The sequence below is a fragment of the Ovis aries genome, chromosome 3 (assembly GCF_016772045.2).
Source record: "Ovis aries strain OAR_USU_Benz2616 breed Rambouillet chromosome 3, ARS-UI_Ramb_v3.0, whole genome shotgun sequence".
Taxonomy (NCBI): domain Eukaryota; kingdom Metazoa; phylum Chordata; class Mammalia; order Artiodactyla; family Bovidae; genus Ovis; species Ovis aries.
In genome coordinates this window covers 130,158,569-130,178,438 of record NC_056056.1, presented here as the reverse complement: position 1 = coordinate 130,178,438, position 19,870 = coordinate 130,158,569, and the positions used below count along the sequence as shown (strand labels likewise).

Here is a 19,870-nt window from a genome sequence, read left to right as displayed (position 1 = left end):
TTGAAGTCTGCTCTCTGTGGGGACAGAAGGAAGGTTTTGGGGTGGGGAGAGAGAGGAACAAGGACTCTTAGTGATGTCAGGAAGCAGCTCAGATTTCCTTTGGCTACAAAGAGGCAGACTACTCCCCAGAACACTCAGATACTAAGACAGTGTCTTAGTGCTGCCCCATAATTGTGGGAGAAAAAAATCTCAACTGTTTATCTACAGTCGTCTTCCCAGGGATGGGATGTGGGATCTCTCTGCTTGGAGAAAGGGGACCAGCCTCTTCTCTGGCTGTTCCCATACTTCCTCACGCAAAGGGCTATCAGGAGAAGACCGTGAATAGAGCTCTTTTCCTTCGGCTGATGAGGCAAATACCTTGTTCCAAAGCTCCTGCCCCTGCCTGCAGACTGTCTCAACCGGATTATCTTGGTTTTGACGCAATTCCACGGGGCAGTAACGCAACCTCACTCTGCTGTGCTATCTCATGTGACTCTAGGGCTGGCAGCAGGCAGGAGTTCCCAAAGATCTTCTGGTTTATCAATGTCACCCGCTCGTTCTCTGTAATAAGGAGGGGAGAGAGCTGCTGACACCACAACCCCAGGAGGTAGACGGGAAACATTTCAGCATGAAGCTGACAGGGCCATGCTGGGGTCCTCGGCAGCACCTCAGGGGGTTATGAAACCACTTGGACGGTCCTGAGTTCAAACTGTGACATTGGTCTGTATGACCTTGGTTGGATTAGCTAACTTACTTGAGTATCCGTTTCCTGACTTGTAAAATCAGGCTGAAATCCTGGCTCCTAAGGATGTCAGTGGATGGAAGGACACTGAAACCACCTTCTCCGAGCCTGGCTCCTGACAGATGCTCCACCAGCGCTGCTCCCTCGCCTGACCTCCCTCCCGGCTCCCCACGCTCATCGTCTGTGGATGCGGTGTTCCTGCAGAATGAGTCAGCCGAGACGACCAGGAATTGAGTACCCCGGACATGTTCTAGCATTGCCTTACACAAAACCAGGCCGCGCTCTCTGTGTGGCCTGGGACTGAGGAGGGGTGGGTTCCTCATCCTAGGCTACCTGTTTCTGGAAGCCCTCTTCCTGTGCTGGGCACTGGAGCAGGACCCACCGCCCCAGCCCAGGCTCCCCCTGCCCCCCACCTGGCTGGAGCTGGGGATGTTCTATTTCAACATCTGCTGCTGCACATCGGGACATGGAGGAGAGCAACACTGCCGTCCAGCACCTGTTGATTCACTCTTGCAACAAACAGAGAAAACCTGAGCGTAAGACAGAGAGCATCCATTCATCACCAATATTTCTATAACGTTTATTCTACGCCTGGCACTGTCTGAAGCACTTCACAAACATGATCTTACTGACGCCTCGCAACGGTGCTGTGAGGTTGGTATCATTACAACCCTATTTCAGAGGTAATGAAACTGAAGCACAGAGAAGTTACAGAACTTGCCCAGGAAGCTATAACGCAACACTTTTTGGACCTGGGGATGGGAACGTTTACAGTCCTCCATTGTTTGTCCAGGGGGAGGGACAAGCAACTGTTCATGTCCTCATTTGCTCACTGACACCTGCATTAATAACTACGTGTGTCACACTGCTTTAGGAAAGGCGGCACACACGAGACGCAGGCCTCTCTTCATGGGGTCTACAAGGAGGCAAATGCCAAAGAAGCTTCATCTGTGTCCTCTGACTTTGCCACCAGCAAAGATAGCTGACCTGGGTCGAGAATGCCAGTGGCATAGACTTCCTCTTTATACTAAAGAAATGCCCTTTGGGACTTCCCTGGTGGTCCAGCAGTTAAGACTCCACATTTCCAATGCAGAGGGTGCAGGTTCTATCCCTGGTCAGGGAACTAAGATCTCACATGCCACGCAGCTAAAAAAAAAAAAAAAAAGACCTTTATGGGACATCAGATATGTGACCTTTGACCTCATAAGGCCCACACTAAGAAGTCCATCGAGTCCACTTGCTTAGACCTTCATAGCTCAGAAGAGAAGTGTGTGTGAGGCTTATGCCCTCACCAAAACCCAGAAAAGGCATGTGGCCATAAGCAGGGCCCCATGTTCCCAAACTTCATATGCGTCACCAACAAAGAATATTTTGTGTGAGGTGTTGGGTATTTATTTTTACATGTACTTTAAATTACATTTTATAAATAGCACCGATCCATTATTTCAAAAGCACTATTGCTTAAAGAAAAAATAATTAAGTGCGTTACCTAAAAAAAAACAAATATTGGCCCAGGTGGTGCATTACAAGCTAAAAATGATCCAAGTGGTACTCAAATGGGCCGGAGTCTGGGAAGCCCACAGTGATGCTCACTGGGGTCATTACTGCATTTTGTCCGGGGTTGCTCTTCACTGTGGAGGGCTAGTTCCCACACTGCCTACAGATCAATAGCCTCAGTCACTGCCCACTCCAAGGTTCATGTTCTCATTTGTTCACTGACACCTGCATTAATAACTAAGTGTGTGTCACACTGCTTTAGGAAAGGCGGCATACATGAGATGCAGGCCTCTCTTCATGGAGTCTACACCCTCAACAACGCACAGTGATAAGTCCCCACAAAATGCCTCCAAACATTCCCAAACGCCACATGGCAGAAGGCTGGGGAGATGTCATACCAGTCCTGGATGGGAACTACTGCTAAAGTCTTGCTGGAGGCCTCCCTGGAAAAACAAGCTATTTTCAGATATTTTAAAAATAGAATGAAGGGAAGATAAAGTTCAAGTTCAGTTACCAAGTGGTTGGGTCGGGGGATGGTGGGGAGGGAAGAGGGACCAGAGTAAGCAAGTGAGTGAAGTGGAAGTCCCTCAGTCGTGTTCGACTCTTTGCAACCCCGTGGACTGTAGAGTCCATGGAATTCTCTAGGCCGGAATACTGGAGTGGGTAGCCTTTTCCTTCTCCAGGGGATCTTCCCAAACCAGGGATCGAACTCAGGTCTCCCGCATTGCAGGCGAATCCTTCACCAGCTGGGCCACAAGGGAAGCCCAGAGTAAGCAAATGAGAACCCAAATGAAAAGACAGCAAAGACAGAGGAAGCTCTGGTGAGAATGCGGACAGACAGAAATGGCCTGGGGCTGCAGACAGAGGCTTCCTGGTTTGGGGCTGCTGTTATAAGCAAGACCAGTTTCTTTCTGCTTGTCTTACAGGTACAACCTGGCACCTGACAACAACCAGAGAGAGTGCCCGCTGCCTGCTGGTGAACAGGCAGCACAACCTATTGCTTGAACTAAATGCAAGAAGATTCTTGCACACCAGACCAAGAGAGTATCCTGTAAGAACACAGGAATCGTATTATGAAACATGGGACAGACTCATCAATCATTAAAGAAGAAGAGAAGAAAGCCATGAGTGTCTTTCCAAGTGAGGATGAATTGTGAGGGTGAGAATAACTTGATGCTATTTGTACACCACCCAAGATACCATTCATGCCCTTTAAAAATCTTGGTTATTTTTGGTACCTTTGAGCCCCTAGTTTTCCCAGTGCACTCCTAGGTGGAATGTCCTCTGTCTCAATGTGTCTATAGAACAAATCTTTCCAAAGTTGCTCATGGGTGGTCATAGAAAAAAAGCTTGTTCAAATAAGTTTGGGAAATACTGCATATTTCCATTTTGGAGATTCACAAAGCACATTGGCAACTTACAGGTTTTGAGAATATTTCTTCTGTTCCCTTGGTTATTTAAAACGTGAAATCCAAACTCCTTGCCAGGTTTAAAAGTAAACAGACTTGTCCCACTTTACCTGATCAGTGTTACTTTCCTGGGAGGCTGACGCATCATTGCTGTTCCCACCTTACTCATCCTCACTTCTGGGCCTTCTCTCACATTCCTCCGTCCTCTAGAAATGCCTTTCTCAGCCTCCCCACTGACTCCACACTTCAGACAAAGCACCAGTTCAAGATTCATGTCCTAACGACTATCCCCCACAGTGAACTTTCTCAGAACTGTCTACCAAAGGTGGTGTCACGTCAGTGTGATCCCTTCTATGTTGCCTGGGGATTACTGTCTGGGGTGTTTGTAGGCAAAGCTCATGAGAGCCCCTAAATGTACTATGGATACCATGAGTCTTGAAGAAAAAATACTTCTTGATGTGTATCCTGGTGGATGTGCCAATGGCTGGCTTTGTTCCCTTATAAAACCTCTTATACAGCTTGTCTCTCTGTGAATTAGCAATCACTGGGTAATGACTGAACATATGTGTTCTGTCTATGTTTAATTACTCTGATATTCCTCAAATTAAATGAAATGTATGCTACAACAGATTCTATCTAGAACTGTATAATGTTGGGCATAATCAAAGTTAAGAATATGCTCCTGGAAATGGAAGTCTTTTTACCTGCATGAATATTAAGAGTTTATTTTTATTTCTAATCTATTCCCTAAATTCTCCCTTGCCCCTCCTCAAAGGAAAAAAAAAAAGTCTTTTCCAATCCATCAGAATGTCCATTTGGTTTTATTTTCAAAATATATTCAGAGCCTGACCCCACTCACCACCTCCACATCACAGGAGGTGTTCTCTTGGAAGCTAACCCTGGGATGGAGCCAAGTGGAAGCAAGGTGATCAGGGGAGTGCTCCTGGGAATATCTACGGAAAGGAAGGAAACAGCTTGGGAAGAGGGAGGGGTGGGGCTGGGGAACTCTCACAGGGCAGGCCTGAGCTGGCCACACGGAGCTCTGAGCTAGGACAGCCCTTGGGAGCCGTGCTGAACTGAGGTGAGGAGCCAGGTCTTCAGACCCTCTACCCACACGTCTCTGGACACAGACTGCCCTAGGAAGGCAGGAGGCCACTGGATAAAGAAGCTCTCCTCAGAGGAGGCAACTCTTCAAGAGGAATGACAGGCGAAGGCCATTAGCTGGAGGCCTCCCAGCTGCTGGAGGAATAAATACTTCATTTCTGAAGGCGATCTGAGCAGGGTACCACACGCCCAGTGCACTCCGCCATGACTGTCTTCATCCGAGACCCCAACTTCTCATGACTAGTGTTAACAGCCTCCTCACCATTTCCCTGCTCCAGCCCTCTCAAGACGTCAGCGAGAGCAACTGATGCTGCTGTAAACCAGCCAGCAGCTGCCCATCCTACCCCGAGTCATCACAGTGGCCCGTCAGACCCTGCCCTCTCTGCCTCCCGTGGCTCTTTGACCTCAGCCCCTGCTCCGTGCCCTCCTGCCCACTGTGCACTAGGCCACACTGACCCATTGGTTATTTTTCACAAGTGTTTGGCCAGCGTCCTTCTAAAGCCTTCACATTTCACTCTTCGCCGCATCCAAAATGCTCCCTTGGGCCTCAGCAGGGCTCTCGCCCTCGTCTCCTCCAGGTTTTCACCCACGTGGCCCTGTGCTCCATCCCCCGGCTCTCCCAGTCCCTCTGCTGCTTGGTTTCCCATTGCAGGGATCTCCGCAAGGGGAGGAATTTCGGAATGGTGCATCGACTACTGTGCCCCTTGTATCTACAGCCATGCCTAGCACGCAACAGGTGCTCATTCACGCTGAATGAACTTCTGAAAGAGTTCCGATCATTGGCCCAAGCTGAAAATTATTCCATGGGTTCTTCAGGTCCCTAAGAAAGCCATGGTAGCTTCAATTCCTTTTCTTCTGTTAAGGCTGGTATTTGGTATTCTTTACTCGAGTTAAAGGAGGAGTAGCTTAAGTGTCTTTTCTAGAACAGGCAATTGAGAGGCCAGAATTCTGATTGTATCTCCTACATGAAACCTTACAAAAACATTTTTGTTTCTTTCAAATTTGCTTCAGGTTCCTAAAAGTCAAAGAAGATATGACTTTTGACAATGATGGAGTTTTTCTTAGCCCTGTGCTCTCTGAAACTAGGGATGGTTCAGAAATACCCCTCTTTGTGTTCCAAGAAACAGTCAACCACCACAAAGGACAACCCAGCCTTCCCATATTCTGATAAAAGACCCACCTCCACCCTGTCTCAGGAGTCCCCCAAGTCCAAGGCAAGTCCTCTTGGCCTCTATGAAAACTCAGGCCTCTTTTCTCTGAGACATTCCTCATTAATAAGTGCTCTCCCTATTGCAAAATTATATCCATAATTGACTGAGGCATATTGTCTTTCACACTTCATGAAGAGGGGACTTGGGGTGGGAGGATCTATTTTTAGCCTCAAAGATGGTATCCGTTGGAAAATCAGCAGCTGACAATAGTAAGTGTCAAAATAATTGTTGACAATAGACCACAGACGACCAAATGGGTCTACTCCCTTAGCAGAAAGCCAGCATGGGGCTCAGTTTCAGAGGAGGGAATAATTACTACTTCCAGAGGCTGACAGAAACTTGTTTCGAGCAGATGGCTGGACAAAAAGATACTGTTGGAAATAATTTCCTAATATAGAAAGTAGATGTGGTTCTATATAATTTCTTCCTGAAATTAACTGTCTCCTCTCTGCTGGGCACAGAATTCTCGGCCTTTCCCTGTCTAGGATCCCTGTTTCTAAAGCAATGAGATGGTGGCAGGGTGCTCCTAGAAGCTAGACACAGTCATACCTTTCATGTCTGCATGCTCTTACCTTTCCAAGGCACAGATACAAGAGGTCCACCGGCCTGCCCTCCCATCGGGCAGATCTGTGGGTCAGCTCTATAAAGATTAGGGTTTAGACAAATGGCTTCAACTTTATTCCAATACCTTTGTTAGTCCTTCCTCCTAGAGTTCACAGGGCTTCCCTGGTGGCTCAGTGGGTAAAGAATCTGCCCCCAAAGCAGGAGATGCAGGTTTGATCCCTGGGTCAAGAAGATCCCCTGGAGGAGGGCATGGCAACCCACTCCGGCATTCCTACCTGGAGAACCCCAGGGACAGAGGAGCCTGGCATGCTACAGTCCCTGGGGTCGCAAAGAGTTGGACACAAATGAAGCACCTGAGCACGCACGCACCAGAGTTTACATTCTAGAGCAAGCCCAGAGAAACACATAGTTCCATTCTGTTGGACACAAGCCCTCCAAATACCCTCCCCAAAGCCAAAAAAATGATCAGTTGGACTCAGATGCTACTGAAGTCTGGTGCCAGGGGCCCATTTATAACCTACAGACTCAGGGTTCTTGGGATGAGCAAATTAGATTAAGGAATACTGGGAATCCTCTAAAAATTATACACCATATGTTGTGTGTGTGTGTGTGTGCGCGCACGTGTGCGCGTGTGTATGCGTTCACGCATGCATGTGCACTTTTCTAAAGAATGATTCCACAGTCTTCTCACATTCTTTAAGGATCCATGGCACCTGAATGGATAAGGACCATTACCTATTACAGATATTCTGGTGCTTTGAAGAAAGATTACCTAGACAGCTCTCCCTCGACACTGGCTCTGACATGCCCAGGAGTACCAAGTTTACCACCAGTTTACAAGCAGGCTTCCTTACTTCATTTGTAGGCTCTCAGTCTTCTCCTGGGATCAACCACGAGCCAACAAGTCACGCCAAGGAGTTTGGTATCAGCAAAGTGTGACTAAATCAAGAGGGAGGTTATATGATTAAATCCAACCCACTTGATATTGTCTGTGAGGGTTGATATAACAAAATACTACAGACTGGATAGCTTATAAGTGACAAGAACTTACTGCTCCAGGGGAGGTTCTTGAGGCTGGGAAGCGCAGGATCAAGGCAGCGGTGCGGCCCTGGCCTGGTGCGTGGCTGGGGCCTTCCCGCTGCGTCCTCGCACGCCGGGAGGGGCCAGGGAGGTCAGTGGGGTCACTCCTTGAGGACGCTACCCTACGACCTCGTTACCTCCCAAAGGCCCCGTCTCTGAATTCCCTCACCTCTGGGGGTTAATATTTCAGCATATGAACTCTGGAGGAGGAGGGGACACAAACATCTGGGCAGAATGGATATTTTCCACAAATATTCTCCACCAGGACTGTAATTTGACACCCAAAACAGCACTGGCTAGAGACAATGTGGAAATGAAATGGAAACACACGAGTGCTACCAAGATGTTTGGTCCTTTTTTTTTTCTTTGAAAGCACTGAAACCTGGATTTTAGGGTCTATGCTTTGAATTAATAACAGCTTTTATAGTTTCTGCCATATATTTTGCATAATTTTAACAGGCAAGGCTTAATTGGCTCACTGAACTGTATCTTTGTGAGACTTTAGTTTTCCCATAAAACAGCAAATGCCAACAAGATAGACATCCCTGTTCTAGGCTGTTTACACTTCTAAGGAGTAAACAAGCAGTTATTACATTAAAAACATTCCTTGTGTGCCAGCAACATCTAATTTGAACCTGTGGGGTGTTCAGAGGAGGAACTAAGGGCTAGAGATGGCACAAAGAACCCCAAATATGCCTGATTCCTAGAACCTGAAGCCTGATCTGATTCCGTTGCGGTCAAATAAACCACATGCTTTTCAACATCGCTGTTGTCTTCAGGGACAAAATGGGATAGTACTGGCCACTTAATCTATCCGTAAGATCCTCTTATTTTCTAACTAAGAAACTAAGACTTTCTTAGTTTCTAACTTGCCTGAGACAGTAACTTGGAAGCATTTTGCAGACCCATAGCAAGAAGTGTCACTTTTTAAACTGGATGTAAAATAAATTAAGTGGAATTCTGATATTCACATGCATTAACTTCCCTTAAAGGGACCAACTTAGTAACTTTGGAAGAACCTACAAAAAGCTCAATTGAGGTGTCACCTCCTTGGTGGCCAACTTAATTGCTCCCTCCTTTGTGCTGGCCAAATAGTATCATAACTGCTAGCTGTTATGTTGGTCTCCTCAACAGGCTGAGGTCCTCTGGGGCAGGCACTATGTTTCATTTATCTCTGTATCTTGGGCAGTGCACATAAATTGCCAGCTTGCTGACTGCAGGGATTCATTTAAGGAGAGCTGAGTGTTGGACCGGAATCCCATCCCAATTCAGAATACACTCTGAAGTGTGCCTACCAGCTCACAGGCCTTGGTAAAAGTGCTGAAGGACCATGTACTTCCTGTTTCACATGCAAATCACAGCAGGAAAGGGAGATTCTGACCACACTTCTCCGGGCCCCGGGAGCGGTGAGAATATTAGAAAAACCCTGATGACCAAAAATAATTCTACTCAGTGATTCAGCAAAAGCATTTTTCAGTGCACTGTTCTAAGCTTTTATCTTGTGGGAGCCTCCTTGTAAAGCACAGGACTGTTACTGTATACATTACATACCAGGAAACTGGCACAGAAAGGCAGAGTTACTTGCCAAACAGACTAGTCTTATGTGAGTAATGTGAGTATTCTCCATGCCTCTCACCTCTGAAACAAGGCAGGGTGAATCCTTTTTTCCTCTGTGTTCCCACAGACCCACTACTCAGGCCCGGACCTCACTGCCTTGTGCTGTGACAGGAGATCCATGTGGGTCTAGCTGGCCAAACACTGAGTAAGTAGCTGGCAGACTGGGGCTGTGTTTCTCGGTCACCTTTCTGCCTCCCCACTTAGGGTAACTGGCTTACGGGAGCTTCTCAATAAGTGTCCGCTGAATAACCGAATGAGGGGAGTCTCTTTCCAGCTTCTCAATAAGTGTCTGCTGAATAACCAAATGAGGGGAATCTCTTTCCAGAACGACCACTTCTGAGGAATTCCCCGGAGCAGTGGTCGCCAACTATTTCAGCACCAGGGACTGGTTTTGGGGAAGAAAATTTTTTCTGTGGACCGGAATGGGATTGGAGGCGGGGATGGTTCCAGGATGATTTAAGCACATTAGATTTATTGTGCACTTTAGTTCTATTATTATTACATTGTGACATATAGTGAAATAATTAACACAACTCACCATAATGCAGAATCAGATCATCAGCCACTAGGTTCCCATAAGGAGAGCGCAACCTAGATCCCTTGCACGTGCAGTTCACAGTACTGTCTGTGCTCCTGTGAGAATCTATTACTGCTGCTGATCTGCCAGGAGGTGGGGCTCAGGCAGTGATGCGCGCGATGGGGAGTAGCTGGAAACACAGATGAAGCTTCGCTCACTTGCCCGCCGCTTGCCTCCTAAAGTACAGCCTGGTTTCTAAAAGGCCGCAGATGGCTATCAGTCTGTGATGCTGGGGCTGGGGACCCCTGTCCCAGAGAAAAGGATGAAGACAGGCTCATTCTATTGCCTCCGTTGTCTCTGCAACCTCTGGTGCATGTAAACATTTAATAAGGATTCCCCTCGCATTACTGTTTATAGTGAAAAAGGAAAAAACTACTTACAGATCCACCTCATGTAATAGGAAAGTGGTCAGCAAGTCACGGCATAGGCCCCTACTGGAAAGCAGGCCACCACTAAAAATGATGGGGTAGACCAGCAGCTGCACACAGGTCAAATCTGGTGTTGCACCAAATTTGAATCAATAGGTACAATATTTCTGTGTCCTGGAACACATATTCTTGGAGGAAGAGAACACAGAGCTGAGTGGATCACATGCTGCACTAGAGAGCGTATCATGCTGTAAGAGAGAGATTAAAACCTCAGAATAAAGCCCAGGACATTTACAGGAATGTGCTCAACTTCTGCTTTTTGAGGACATGAGAGTGCACAGTGGGGGCCGTCAACAGCTCTACTCAAGTAACGAATGGGCTCTAAAGGGGGAACAAACCAACAGTGGGATTATGGTGGATGTTTTGACAACAAAAAGATATCTGTATACTTAGTCGCTGGGGTCTTTTCATTTTTTTCAAGTATGCGGCTAAAAATCACAGGGTTTGAAAGTGTGCATCAGACACAAAGGATGTTGAAAATCAATGGTAAATAAAAATCTTTAATGACATGGAAAGATGGTGAAACATCAAATAGAAGAAGCCAGTTATGAAACAGCATGTATGATACAACCCTGTTTTTATTACAGAAAGAATATGCAGGCATGGCAAAGGGACTGGAGGACAGAGACCAAAACTGGGCTGTAACAGGGCTTATCTTTGGAAGATGGGAATAGACGCTTGTTGTTTTCTTTTCGCTCACACACACACAAAAAAAGATGTCCTATTTATATATGGAGAAAATTTCATAGAAGTTAAAGTTTCTAAAAAGTTAGGGGGCATGCTCATCCATGTGTGTCTGTGCCCACATGCACGTACACCCCAACCAAAGTGGAGTAAGACTTTTAATCTTTATTTTTTGGCAGCAGCTACAGATTCTCTGCCACATCACTGTACTCACTCAAAATTTTATTGGCGGGTGGGGGTAAGCATTCGCTGGGATCACAGAATCTTCTGTACAAAAACACACGGATGTGCCTTGCAGGTGCGTCCCCTATCAGGTCCTCTTGGGTGGTAGGCAGACGTGATGTAGACCACTCTTTTCAGCAGGAGGTAAAAACCAGGCAGTAAGCTGATACTCGTTTCTTCCATTCTGCAAGCCTTTTGCAAGAACATGAGCAGGCCTAAAGGGCTGCAGTTGGTTTTTGGTGGTAGGGACACTCTGCTCCTTAAGAGCAACAAATCAGAGCTGCCTACTAACCTGGCAGCCCATCATGGACCGCTTCATAACGAGCTGCCCTTCACTGGTGACACAGCACACAGGCGTCTGTGTGTGACAGACGCCCGATCAATGGCGGGGAGGCCCCAGCTGGTCATCAGTGCGTGCTCAGCCACTTCAGTCGCGTCCGACTCTGCGACATTATGGACTGTATTTCGCCAGGCTCCTCTGTCCATGGGATTTCCCAGGCAAGAATACTGGAGTGCGTTACCATGTTCCCCTCCAGGGGATCGTCCCGACCCAGAGATCAAACCCACATCTCTCCTGTTTCCTGCACTGGCAAGTGAGTTCTTTGCCACTAGCACCACCTGGGAAGCCCCTAGTCATCAGGTCCACTAATAAAATGTCATCTAACTGAGTGCAGTCCAGCCCAGCTGTACTCCCTCATCCATAAATGCGGTGAGAACAAAAGCTGAAATAACTCTCTGTTAGCAAATCCGGGGGACGAACAGCAACGCAAGTCCAGAGTTCAAAGTGACAAGCAGTTATTGAAGATACTGCGGAAGTACAGTCACTCAGTGCAATGATGAGGCCAAAAGTTTAAGGATTTTACAAGATCATGAATTAATGACTGGACTACAGGATGGAAAATTAGAGGTGATAAGACCAGTGAGCCAAACTGCCAAACTGCTGGACTGTTAAATAACTGATCCTTTTTAGGAAAGAGAATATGGTTACCAGACACCTGACAGAATGTAATTAACACACCACTGTCATCGTCTTGAAGACCTACCTTCTGTCAAACCTCACTACTCCTATGCTTCCCCTCAGAATATTTTTCCCTTTGAAGAATTCTGAGTTAGGTTGGTATTGGGAAATAGATTCTCCAATTATTCCAAAGGATGGATCACAAATGGGAATGTTCACCTGTTACTGTTTAAAATAAATTATTATGACTTAGTTATTTGGCTATCCTGGGCCTTAGTTGTGGCATGAGGATCCCTCAGTCTTTACCTGCAGCATGTACACTTCTAGCTGCAGAATGTGGAATCTAGTTTCCTGACCAGGGATCGAACCTGGGCCGCCTGCATCGAGAGCATAAGTCTTAGTCCCTGGACCACCAGGGAAGTCTGCACTCTCTTTATTGGACTCATAATAGCATTAATAAAAGCAGATCACCTTTTAAAGCTTGACCAGAAACATGGTAACAGCACTTCCTCCTACAGAACCCTCAGCTTTAGCCACTGGTCCCCTTGACCTGGGAACTGTATCCATGTTTAGCCACGGCAGAAAATTAACAGCTACCATTTCCCAAGAGCTGACGACGGGCCAGGCACTGGATGAGCCCAAGGCAGACGTTATTCTTTCACTTGTCACAAGTATCTTGGAGGTGAGGACAGTCATTGCCTCACTCTACAAATGAGGAGACTGAGGCTTAAAGAAGTAAAGTAACTTGTCCAGGGAGATGCTGCTAGTAAATCACTCCATCTTGCTACAGGATGGAGCTCACCTCTTGCTCAACTACTTCACAGGCTTTTTGTGAGATCCAAATGAGATCCTATGTACTAAAGGCCTTGAAAACAGTAGAGCATTTGACAAATAGCATGTGTTATTTTAAAAAGTCAGAAGACTAGGTCATAGATAGACCTTAGGAGCATAACGCGTCAATCATCACAGCTTCAGGAGAAAGACCACACTGTCCCCCAACCTCCAGTTCTTTAAATAAAGGGCACAGGATTTTCTTAAGCAAATCTTTTAAAGCTAAAGGGCTCAGGTATGCATGCTGGTACTTGAACTGGTCTTTGCAGGGAGCTTTAGTGTCTTAACTTCAATGCAGACACCCTGCCTGAGCTATTCATCCTGACTAGAGCAAGTAACTATTCCACTGTTACTATCAATTCTGTTCTAAAGACACAACTACCATAATTTTATACCCTAAATCTAGGCAATACAAGAATGAAAGGGGGAAAAAAAGCAATACTTTCTCATGAAAGGGCTACATTATATACAGCAATTTGTTTTTATTATTGTCATCATTAATAGTTAAGTCCACTGTAGAGTTCCCAGGCAACATAAAAGTGGGTGATTTATACACAGAATACCTGTATTTTTTTTTTTAACGAGTAGGACTCACCAGTCTATTAAAAGGCAACCACACAATTAAAACCTGCACAATTCAAAAAATGCAGTATTTGAGCAATTAGAAAGTCAACTGTCAATTCATTCTGGCAAATCTCCTGAGTAATCCCGCTTGTCAACTAACGTCAAGTGCAAATTCCACTATTTCCTCTCATCTAAAAATCACCATGACAAAGAAACAACCCCACCCCCAAATCTACCTGCCCTGGTGAGAGTCTCGATTCAGCCATGTGACTAGCCCCAAGCATGGACGAGGGCCCAGTCATTCCAACATGTGCTGGAGCACCGAGGGGTCCACGTCCACTGCCTGGAGGCCCCTGTGCAGGCTCTGGAAGGTGGCCTCCTTCCCGAAGCGCTGCCTCCAGCGCACGAAGGCCTCCACCACCTGGGACTGCACGTTGTGGGGATGGTTGGCCTTACAGCGGTAGATGTCTGTCTGGGATAGCCCCAGAGACAGCACCACAGGCTCCCACTCGGGGCCCAGCCTCAGGGCCAGCTGGTTGATCTGCCGGTCGGACGGGGAGCTGTGCAGGATGTGCGGGGGGATTCCAGCCATCCGGGCATCTGGGGAGGAGAAAGACACCATGGTGAAGAGAGGGAGGCAACATATTAGACAGCGAGAAAAGGGTTAGGTGCTCAACTGTGTCTGACTCTACGTGACCCCATGGACTAGAGCCCGCCAGGCTCCTCTGTGCATGGGTTTCTCCAGGCAAGAACACTGGAGTGGGTAACCATTCCCTTCTCCAGGGGATCTTCCCAACCCAGGGATTGAACCCAGGTCTTCTGCACTGCAGGCAGATTCTTTACTGTCTGAGCCACCAGGGAAGCCCAAACACATCAGACGGGCAGGGCCAGGCAGAAATGATGACACACATCCCAAGCGTCAGGGGCCAACTTTTAGTCTTCACAGGGGCTGCTCAGCAAAAAGCCATATGCAGGGGCTTAAGAAGCACTTAGCACCTAGGGATAGGTTTATTACAGAAAATGTGAAAACAAGAAAATAAAAATAACCTGAAATCCCATCAGAGAAACACCCATTCAAAATACTTCGGTCTATTTCTTTTCAGTCTTTTTAAAAAAATTTTTTTATTTTTACTTTATTTTCAGTCTTTTATGCATAAAACATACATTTAGGATTACACTGCGGGTACTGCTCAGATGTTAAAGAATCTGCCTGCAATAGAGCAGACCCAGGTTCAATCCCTGGGTAGGGAAGATCCCCTGGAGAAGGGAATGGCAACCCACTCCAGTATTATTGCCAGGAGAACTCCATGGGCAGAGGAGACTGGCAGGCTATGGTCCATGGGGTTACAAAGAGTTGGACACAGCTGAGCAACTAACACACACGATACCTTGTAACACGCATTTTTCACTTTCATCTCCTTCACTAGGGAGGCCAAGCTGAAGCTTCTGGGGGCACCTAAGGATGCCTTTGTGGCCCTCCTCCCTCTGGAACTGGCCTGTGGTGTTGCGTCCTGTAGGAATGGCCAGTGCTAGAGGGTAATTTGCTAGAGGGTAACGGGCTGTACAGAACAGCTAGTCTCTCCTGACCAACGTGAACACCTCCGAGAAAAGTGACAGTTGCTACAGAAGCATGAGCTAAGAAAGGCCCGAAGCAAGAAATAAAAGGCCATGAGGGAGCAGCACAGATCACGGGAGAATGACCACCTGGCTGAGCTCAGAAGAGAGCAAGCATGCGCTGCCGACAGCAGTGGCAGAGCCTGACAGTGCAGCCCCTAAACGGGAGCCCTGTCTCCCCAAGGCCAGCCTGCTGAGGAAGTCTAACACCAGGTGAGCGGCTGCAGATGTGCTGAAAGGTGCCACTAGTTACACAGAAGGCCTTCCAGAAGAAGCAGATTAAAAGCTAAGTCCTGAGCATGAGGAGAAGGAGCCCAGTGAAGAGAAAGGAAAGGAGGGTGCCCTATGCAATGGGTAAGGCATATGCGAAGGCCCCGAGGCAACGGAACGTGGCAGGTGAAAGGCAGTCCCTGTAGCAAAGGGCAGAGGTTGAGACACACTCCCAACATCCAAAAGGATGGTGCCAGTTATGGGTTAGAACAGGACTGAAGCTCAGATTTCCATATGATAGCACCTTGAACTACACTTTCTATCACCAGCATTCCAGGAATTCAGGTCAATCCCACTTCACACTCACAGCTCACTGTTTTGATTTATGAATTCAATGAGAAGGCAAGAGGCATCCTGTTAGAATAGTTTTTATCTTCCATGGAATGTACCTTTGGTCTCTAGGCAGTTGCCAAAAGCTTAGGCACAAGTTGCAAAAATATTGTCAAGGACTCTTTCTGGTGTCTGTCAAGACTGCCTTTTTTTTTTTTTTAATGACTAAGAAGCAAATTAGAATAACGATACTACTGAGCATTATCTTATATTAACACTGGCACTTTTATGGCTTTTATAAAAATATGGGCTCATTTTAAAACTCAAACATACAAAAAAATACAAAGAAGAAAACAAAATTTGCACTACCCTACCATCTTATTGACAGTTTGTGAACATCATTCTGGACATCTCTTTATGTGTGTATACTATGAGAAGGAGAATATAACGGTCTTTTCCAATAAGAGTTACTTCATTTTGCTTGAATATAACAAGGAAAACCAGCAGTGGTGGAACTAAATGACTTTTGTATTTACAACTAAATGTTTTTTTTAAAAAAAACGAATAACAAAAACCACAAATACACAAAATATTTAATGCTGAGAAAAAAATTAATGAAAATTTAACAGGTAAATAACATGTTTCCACATTAATGCTGTATAATGAACATTTATATTCTCTCTCTTTTTTGTCATACCTCTTGGGTTTTGCTGCTTCTATAATTTTTATTTTGTTGGATGTAAAACATGCAAATGCTTCTGTAATAATAATTTTCCCCCACTGATTAGTCTTAAAACTACATTATAATGGTTTGAATGTTCACTAGCGTTTTTTATTGTTGTTGTTGTTTTTTTAACACAGCTTTTCTGCTCTTGAGTCTGTTATTTTGATTTGAATCTCATTTGGTCAGTCTCTTCTTCATAGGGTGGTTTTTTTCCAAGAAAGGTTCACAGTTACGATATTCCTTGAGTTCTTTCAGATCAAGACTATCTGCTGAGTGCCTTCACTGTTGAACAAGAACAATATTTATAAAAACAATGTCATATTATATTTTAAATTATGAATATAATTTTATATTGTTTAAATAATTTTATTTCTCTTACAGTTGTAGAACTTGCTCATATTTTACGGTAGAGAATGCTGGTATGGAGAATTCTGATACTAACTTCATCATCCCCCTTTTGGTATGACCTGCTCTTTCTCTCTGGAGTCTGCAATACTGAAACTTTAGACCAGAGTTTATCTTGGTCACTCTATATGTGGCATGGCCTTCTGACCAAAGATTTAGTTCGTCCTTCTTTTCAAAAATATCTTTCTGAGTTGTATCTTTGCATTATTTTTTTATATTCCTTATGCTGGGTGCTTTTGCCTACCTTCCAAAGCTATCATTTTCTCTTATCATTTCAACTCCCTTCCAGTGATCACCTCATGCCTTTCTACTACACCATTCATTTGACTACCACTAAGAACGGAGAGCTGGATGGTGAAGAAGGCTGAGCACCGAAGAATTGATGCTTTTGAGCTGTGGTGTTGGAGAGGACTCTTGAGAGTCCCTTGGACTGCAAGGAGATCCAACCAGTCCATTCTGAAGGAGATCAGCCCTGGGATTTCTTTGGAAGGAATGATGCTGAAGTTGAAGCTCCAGTACTTTGGCCAACTCATGCGAAGAGTTGACTCATTGGAAAAGACTCTGATGCTGGGAGGGATTGCGGGCAGGAGGAGAAGGGGACGACAGAGGATGAGATGGCTGGATGGCATCACTGACTTGATGGACGCAAGTCTGAGTGAGCTCCGGGAGTTGGTGATGGACAGGGAAGCCTGGCGTGCTGCAATTCGTGGTGTCGCAAAGACATGACTGAACTGAACTGAACTGAATTGAAGGGGCTACTCTGTATTTTTTTCCTTTTGGTTCAAATCTTGTATCATATTTCTGCTGCCAATTATTCTTGGCCCTTCAATCTTTAAAAATCCCTTTCCACTGCACACCCATTAGGATGGCTTCTATCAGAAAAAAAAAAAAAAAAGTGCTGGTGAGGACGTGTGAAACCTGGAACCCTTCTGTGTTCTTGGTGGAAATGTAAAATGGTGCAGCTGCTATGGAAAACAGTTCCTCAAAAAATTAAACATGAAATTATGATCCAGCAACTCTAATTCTGGCTTATATACCCAAAAGAATTGAAAGCAGTGATTTAAAGAGATATTTGTACATCCATCTTCATAGCAGCACTGTTCACAACAGCCAGAAAGTGGAAGCCACTCAGGTATCTATCGAGGGGTAAACAGATACATAAAAAGTGGCATATTACACATCAGAATATTATTCAACATGAAAAAGGAAAAAAAAAAAAGTCTGGCTCATGCTGCAAAATGGATGATTCTTAAGGACATTATCCTAGCTGGAATAAATCAGTCACAAAAGAGACAACTACACCATGATTTCACTCACATGAGGTACTTAGAATAGTCAAATTTGGTGGGACAGAAAGAATGATGGTTGCCAGGGTCTTGGGAGGGGCGAATGAGGAGCTGCTATTTAATGGGGACAGAGTTTCTGAGTTGCAAGAAGAAAAGAGGTCTGGAGGTTTGTTGCATAACAACACGGATGTACTTAACCACTGAACTGCACACTTGAAAATGGAAAAGCTAGCAAGTTGTATATTCTACATTTAAAAATAAAACATGAAAAGAATCTTGTTTAATCATAACACTGAATTTTTATTTCTACCGAATTGACACTGAGCTCTTCTATAGCATGAAGTGGTTGTGAGATTGAGTTTTCTTGGACTCGGTTTTCTCCCAGACCAGATTGGTTGCACATTTATTTTTCGCAAGTCGTGTTCCTGTCTTTCATTCCCCTCTTGTAGGCAGCGTTTTCACAACACTTAGACTCATCTTGTTCATACCTGATGTGGGTATCTCTGCTCAGAACTTCTGTGTGGTCTTCTACAGTAAGTTGATGTATCCTTGACAGCCTGTTCACTCACAAGGGGTTACACTCTGAGATTGCCTCTGTCATGAAGGAGGGGTAGGACCCACAGGGCCAGCTTTTGCTGGAGGTGCTATGCACTGATTTTTGTTTGGTTGGTTTTCTGTTTAATTAATTTAATTGGAGGCTAATTACTCTACAATATTGTGGTGGGTTTTGCCATACACAGACATGAATCAGCCACGGGTGTATGTGTGTCCCCCATCCTGAACCCCCCCTTCCCACCTCCCTCCCCTTCCCATCCCTCTGGCTGTCCCAGTGCACCGGCTTTGAGTGCCCCGTGTCATGCATGGAACCTGGACTGGGGATCTATTTCACCTCTGATCATATACATGTTTCAACATATTCTCTCAAATCATCCCACCCTCGCCTTCTCCCACAGAGTACAAAAGACTGTTCTTTATATCTGCGTCTCTTTTGCTGTCTCACATATAGGGTCATCGTTACCATCTTTCTAAATTCCATATATGTGCATTAACATACTGTACTGGTGTTTTCCTTTCTGACTTCACTTTGTATAATAGGCTCCGGTTTCATCCACCTCATTAGAACCAATTCAAATGTGTTCTTTTTAATAGCTGAGCAATATTCCACTGTGTGTATGTACCAGCACTTTCTCTTGGCTACAGTGGGTCTTTGTTGCTGTGCATCGGCTCTCTCCCACTGCAGCGACCAGGGGCTGCTCTCTAGTGTGGTGCACGGGCCTCTCACTGCAGTGACTTCTCTTGCGTGGGGGTCAAGGGCTCTCGGACGCGTGGGCCCACTAGTGGCAGTGCACGGGCTTGCCTGCGCCAGGGCATGTGGGATCTTCCCAGACCAGGGAGCGAACCAGTGTCCCCCTGAAAGGCAAGGTGCATTCTTAACCACTGTCCCACCAGGGAAGGCCTGCTCTCTCTTTTGAAAGCCAGTTAAATGTCTTATACCAGAGCCTGCTCTGCTGAGGTGCATTCACTTCTGTGATCTCCTTCCCGTAACTGGGGTAAGAGCTTGCTTTGAGTTGCCTTCCTGCCTCTGAAGAGGGTGTTGCCTGACATCACTGAGGCTGCCCACCCTCCTCAGACAGCTTCTTTCCAACTGACCTGTATGACTGGGAACCCTCAGGCTACCGGCCCCTCACCTTCCTTTTCCAGCATCGCTCCTGAGGGGTCAGGATGGGAGGTTTCCTTCTTTGCCGGTCACTTCCCAAAGTGCTCGGCATAAAGCTGTGATCGGCTTTCTTGTTTGCTGGGCTCTGCTTTTATTCTGAACTTCTTTGGGGGGCAG

The 19,870-nt window shown here is 45.8% G+C and overlaps 1 protein-coding gene across 1 annotated transcript in view; it reads right to left on the bottom strand.

Annotated features, from left to right (window-relative positions):
* Nucleotides 1-10,692: 10,692 nt before the first annotated feature.
* CRADD (CASP2 and RIPK1 domain containing adaptor with death domain) overlaps nucleotides 10,693-19,870 on the bottom strand; it is a 193,071-nt gene continuing 183,893 nt past the window's right edge. The window contains exon 3 of the mRNA XM_004006259.5: nucleotides 10,693-14,067. Coding sequence (XP_004006308.2) covers nucleotides 13,766-14,067 — 302 coding nt within the window. The 3' untranslated portion in view covers nucleotides 10,693-13,765. The remainder of the gene's footprint in view (nucleotides 14,068-19,870) is intronic.